At 42.2% G+C, this 6,387-nt stretch overlaps 1 protein-coding gene across 1 annotated transcript; it reads right to left on the reverse strand.

The window, feature by feature from the left end:
• Nucleotides 1–5,604, reverse strand: LOC149187614 (uncharacterized). Its single transcript, XM_089409709.1, has 2 exons — nt 4,392–5,604; nt 1–4,169 (listed from the first exon to the last, which is right to left on the reverse strand). Exons 1-2 carry the CDS (start codon nt 5,602–5,604, stop codon nt 1–3), a joined length of 5,382 nt encoding a protein of 1,793 aa, XP_089265835.1.
• Between the last annotated feature and the right edge of the window lie 783 nt (nt 5,605–6,387).

The raw sequence follows: 6,387 nt of genomic DNA on the forward strand, positions 1-6,387 counted from the left end.
TTATTGTTCCAGCTCATCCATCCTCGTATCTCCGCTTGTGGCTTGGTCATGGTCTGCATTGATTATCGCTGCCAGGTCCGTCCACTCCCTATTTCCACACACCGCTCTCCATTGAGTATCCACCTTGTTTCCGCGGTTTCTGCATCCCCAATTTGCTAAGAAATCAGCCGCCTGATTCCCTTTCCTTCTAACATGATTTATAATCCTATATTCAATTCTTTTCAGAAGGTCAGCAATTTCCTGGACAATTCCTGCTGTACGCCAACTGTTTGTAACCTTCTCCCAGCTTTGGCCATTGCTGAGTTTCTTCAGCATCTCCACCGCAATCTGAGAATCTCCCGTAATTTCTAAATTAGTGTAACCATTTCTTACCGCAATCCTCAGACCCTGATGAAGAGCCCAGAACTCGGCCTCGTTATTTGTCATTTCTCCTCCCCAGTCTGCGAAAATCCACCGAACCTGATTGCTGCTGTCTCGGAAAATACCTCCAAAGCCAGCTTCGCCCGGGTTCCCCTTTGAGGCCCCGTCGAAGTTTAATTTTATGAAATTTCCTCTGGGATAGCTGAATTTATCAGGGCTTTGAGTCCGCATATCCTGTCTGGGGGTTTGTTTGTGATGGACCATCTCAAACTTAAGATTTAATTTGTTCAGGATCCCTTCCTCAACCTGGTTGGCCTTCCAATCCTCCCCCACCCATTTATCAACCAGGATTGTTTCTCGCATTAACTTGACTGCTCTTCCCCAAATTATTTCCGGTTCTTTTGCTATGTTCTGAAATATTCTGCGATTCCTCTCCTTCCAGATCATCCAAAGAACAAACCCTGAAATGAGATCCCACGCTCTTCTGACCACTTTACACTGAAATATTTCCTTATTCCATTGAAAAACCAGCTCGTTGAATTCACTGGGGGTAATTTCGGGTTTGCCAAAGGTACGTTTAGCGTTCCTCCACAGAGTCCTTGCAAATGGACAGTTTATCAACAGGTGATTTCTGGTCTCCCCCTCAGTGTTGCACAGACAGCATCTCGATGGGCCATTGAAGCCTTTTCTTTGTATTCGATCCCAGGTTAAGATCTTATTCTTTGATGCCAACCATATAAATATGGAGACTTTCGGCCACCAATTTCTTTCCCATATAATTTTCCAGTCTGGATTCTCTTCACCTCCAGTTTGGGAAACGGTTATATAGTAAGCCTCCTTGGTGGTGAACGAGCCTTTCGTAGAATTCCCCCACCTAAGGATGTCCTTGCCATTGCGGGTTTTAATTTTCCTGGATTCGACCTCCTTTCTGTAGGCTTCTTGCTGGTCTTGGTTGAGCTCTCTGTCCCATTCCATCGGGTCAATCCATGTTCTCCAGCTCTCTTCTGAGTCATTTGTTCTCCAATAGTCCCTGACATAAGTTCGATCTCCTCCTATTCTGTCTCGAATCTGTTGGAGTCCCTGAATTCTATTCAGTCTTTCTTTCTGATGCCATCTATCTTCCCAGAAATTTGCTTCTTCTCCACCTCGGATCTCCCAGAAGGTGTGCTTTTCAACCAAATCCCTGTTCAGACGAGCTAGGTCCCAAATTGTAGACCCTTTGGGAGTTTCTCTCTGCCTTAAGATCTCAACTGCAGAATCAGGCATATTGTATTTTGTTTTCCATATGGTTTTCCAAAGATCATTTCCCCCCCTAAGCCAGCGCCACCAGAGTTTCGCTCCCAGAACTCTGTTGAGAATCTCAGGATCCCTCAACCCCAATCCTCCTTTCTCTTTTCTTTCAGTTAATTGACTCCAGGAAGCTAATGCCCATTTTTTCTTCTGATCAGTCCCTCTCCATATGAAATTCCTGATGACCTCTCTAATTCTTGTGCAAACTCCTAGAGGGGCAGCCATTATCGATAAAGGGTAGATGGGGATAGCCTGAAGGACTGATTTAGCCAGGACTATTCTGCCAGCTATGTTTAAAGCTCTGAATGCCCAATTTGCTACCTTGTTACTCAGCTTATCCAGGATTCCTTGCCAGTTTTTCATCTTTTTGGAGGTAAAGTCCAAAATGTTGCCCAAGTATTTCGTAGGTAATTCTCCTCTCTTAAAGCCCAATAGTCTTATGAGGTGGGTTTTGACCTGATCCACTGTGTTAAATATGAAAACACAGGATTTATCTCTATTGATTTCCAGACCAGAAGCCTCTGCAAATAGATCCAAGATTCTTCTGAGATGCCTTACTTCTTTGACTGTTGGTTCTCCAAACAACATAATATCATCAACAAATTGTTGATGAGTTAAGGGCAGATTATTTCCCCATAGCTTAAGACCCTTTATTCTGTTTGCTTCTCTTTCTTTTTTAATAAAGCGACCCAGCCCTTCAGCAGCCAGAATGAACAGAAACGGAGATAATGGGTCTCCCTGTCTAATACCTCTAGAAGCATTAAATGTTTTCGAGGGGGTTCCATTAACAAGAATAGAAAAGTTTGGAGAAGAAATCAAGCTATGAATCCAGTCAATCCATCTCCTGTTGAAACCAAACTTTTCCAGGACTTTTTCCAAATAGTTCCAATTTAGTCTATCATATGCTTTTGACAAGTCTAATTTGATCATCATACCCTTTTGCTTTTTTACTTTTAAGGAATGTATAACTTCTTGAGTAACTACCAGACCATCAAGGATCTGCCTTCCTTCAACAAAACCTGTTTGTTCAGCTGATATTAATTTGTCCAGAAGAGGTTTTAATCTCTTGGCAATCATGGATGTTATAATCTTGTAAATAACATTACATAGCGCTATAGGTCTGAAACCACTGGCATCTTCCAAATTATCACCTTTAGGAATTAAAGCATAGAAAGTGGAGTTAATGGCAGGCCATACCTTCTGGTTCATTCGGGATTCTTCTACCAGCTCCAGAATCTCTTTCCCCAGGAAGTGCCATCCCGCCTGGTAAAAATCCACTGTAAAGCCATCCGGGCCTGGAGCAGTACCTTTCTTCATTGCTTTCACAGTTTCCTCTAGCTCTTCTAAGGTGGCAGCTCTCATCAACGCCTTATTTTGGTCTTCTGTGACTAAGTGCGGAATGGCCGAACATATTTCCTGAATTGCTTGCATTCGATCGGCTTGCGGTTCATTTAAAATTTCTTTATGATGTTCAATAAGGACATGTTCAATCTCAGCTTGCTCAACCACTCTATTACCATTCTTGTCTTTGATGGATAGAATCCTGTTTCTCTGTCTATGTTTGATCATGGCCTGGTGAAAGAATTTAGTGTTTCTTTCCCCCTCCCTTAACCACTTTATTCTTGATTTTTGTCGCCAGAGGACCTCTTCCTGCTTTCGTCTTTCTTCTAGTTTTCCAAGTATTACCCCTTCTTTGCTGATACTTTCCTCTGTTCTACCTTCCATTATCATCTTTTGTTGGAGAGATTCCATTTCCCCTTCTAATTTTTGTTTGTCTTCCATAATATTACCAAACTCCTCTTTGTTCCACTTTTTGATTCTCCCTTTCAGCTCCTTCAGTTTTAATTGGAACGTGTGCATTTTTCCTTTGCCCTGAATAGTACTTTGCCTCCACCATTCTTCAACTTTCTTGATGAAATCTGGATCCCTTAACCAGAAGGCTTCAAATCGGAAAGGTCTTTTTCCGCGATTCCCTTTAATATCCACCTCTAGTCTAATCGGCCAATGATCAGAACCCAGGGAGGGTATGATCTTTGCTTCGACAAAAACATCCTTGTTCATGACAGCTTCTGATACTAGGAATCGGTCAAGCCTTGAAGCAATTTGGTTCTTACCCCCCCTCCTATTGTTCCAGGTGCATATCCCATTAATGGTCTGAATGTCTACTAACCTTAAATCCTCTATCATTTCATTGAATTTATCCATGAAGTGATCCATCTTCCTTATCCCTCCCTTCTTTTCTTCTAAGGATCTGATTAAATTAAAATCGCCACCTATGACCCAAGCAGCTTCAGGATATAATCTGCGGATGGATTTCAAACTGTTCATAAAATTTTCTTTTTCCCCTGGGGAAGGGGGGCCGTAAACCCCTGAAATCACAACCTGTTCCTTAGTTCCTACTATCCTACCTAGGCCAGTAAGGACCCTGCTCATGCTGGTCCAGCTATCTAAGATGATATCATTTGGGTTCCACAAAATTGCAATACCTCCTGCAGAGCCAATAGCATCTTGCCCCATAACTTCATAGTGCAGTTTATTTTTGTCAATTATTCCTTCAATTTGTTGAACTGAAATTTTTGTCTCTTGTAAAATCATGATGCTAGGTTTCTCTTTTTTCAGTTTCTCTTTCATATACCTTTGTTTACCCTTACTATTCAGGCCTCTAATATTCCAGCTAATAACAATCATTTAAAACTTTTGGTAGGAGGGGAAGAATACCTCTGACAGAGGTATCACTTTACCTGAGTTTATCAACGTTTCTCCCACAGTCTGGATAGTTTCGCTCATCGTTTTCCGGCCCCTCTTCCTACTGTTTTTGCCAGAGCCGTCCATTCCCGTCTGTCCATTCCCCTGTTCGTTTCCTATCATTATCTGCTTGTCCAAGTTCTCCCCTTTTTTCTCTTTATATTTCTGAAATACCTCCTTATACAGTTGTTTCTGCTTTTCCGGTATAAACCTGTTATCTAGGTATTTCCATTCCTGAATTAGCTGTTTCATGATTCTCTCCTCTTCAACCTCACTTTCGACTTGGTTTTCCACCTCCATCTGGGATTGCATTGTTGTATCTTCCACCTTCCCTTCCGTCCGGTCTCCAATGCTTTTTCTTGAGTTCGCATCCTTTCCTTTATCTTCACCGGCGATTTCCATTGGAGTATTCTCAGGGTCTTCGTCGTCCTCCAGATTTACTTCATAGTCCTCGTTTTCGCTCTGAAGCACCTGAAACTTGTTTTGACTGGTTGCGTGACTGGGTTTATCTTGTTTTTGGGTTTTTGGTCCTTCCTTGCTCTGTCTCCTTCTCCTTGTAACCTGTTGAAAACCCCTATCTGTTTCCTCCATTTTTCCTGCATTTCTCTGATGTTCCTCTTGGCTTCTTTGTGATTCCTCCTCCTTATTCAGCGGGCATTGCCGGTATAGGTGGCCATATTCATGGCATTTGCGGCATCTGAACGGGATGTGTTCGTAGTCTATTGGCTGCTGATAAACTTCATCATGATATTCCAGCTCGATATTTTCTGGGAGGGGCTCTGCCAGATTCATGTAAACACAGATCCTCGCATATGAATTATATTTTCCTCGTTTCGTTGCTTCTGCGATTTTAACAAAGCTCCCGATTGAGTTCCCTATTCCTTCCAGAATTTCCGGGTCCCAGAATTCATCGGGAAGTCCAAACAGCCTAACCCAGATTGGGGCTTCCAGCAATTTTTCCTTCTCTGGGCTGTATCTTTCCTCCCAGTATTTCATGAACAAGCCTGCATTGTTCATGAAATACGGTCCTTCTTCAAAGATCCTGTTCTTGTCCTCCAGATTCGTGAAGATAGCTGTGAAAAACCCTTGTGCTCCCAACTTCAGGTCTATGTGTCCTCTAGGTCTCCATCTCTGATCTATCCATCTGTATAACTCTTTCTCCGAAGGCCAATAGCCTATGAATTTGCAAATCAGGGCATGGTCTTTCATGTAACAGTTGTATTCCTCAAGTTTGTTGCAGGGAATGACATATCTTGGTTGTTTTTGTGCCCTAGGTAGGCATTTTCCTCTCATCCTTTTCTGCCACAGGTTGCCCATCACTGGGGCGTAGCTTTCCTTCTGGTTATGCTGCATGCCGCTTGCGCTGGTCTCCCCTGTTACCACATTTTTGAAGGAGGGGATCTCTCCCCTCCCCTTTGGGTTTTCCATTTCCCACTCAGCTCTTATCTCTTAGAAATTTACCCTAGCTTTGCTGAAGAAGATTTGTTTTTCTGAAATGCAGTTGAGGCGCGGTTCGTCTCCCCGGCCTATCCTCTTGGGCGTTCCTTTCTCCCGCGCTCGTCTCCTCTCATCCGTCTGCAAACCCTAGCCGTCTGCAAACCCTAGCCTCGAGCATCTCTGTATTGCGTATTATAAGTTCTTTTAACTCCTTATAAATTTAGGGTTAAGATGGATCTTTACAAGAAAAACCAAACAAGAAAACCATAAAAGTTAGAAGTATTAGCCACCATTTATATAGAATTGGGTTAAAGGTAAAGGCTTCACTATTCATTCATTTATGGTTATGTTCATGAGAAAGGGTAATATCATACAGTTAAAAGTGAAATAGGTTGACAAGCATCCACTTTACAAAACATTGGACACAATGTTTGTAAATATCTATTATAATCAAGAAAATGTGGACTTTATGATTTAATGGTGGAGATTAAAAAGGAAAACCTTTATATTTTGACATAGTCCATACTACAATTCATTATTACACCACATGCTCTA

The sequence above is a fragment of the Pinus tabuliformis genome, chromosome 3_1, assembly GCF_031772625.1.
Source record: "Pinus tabuliformis cultivar Carrire ecotype Pingquan chromosome 3_1, CPIR1, whole genome shotgun sequence".
NCBI lineage: Eukaryota > Viridiplantae > Streptophyta > Pinopsida > Pinales > Pinaceae > Pinus > Pinus tabuliformis.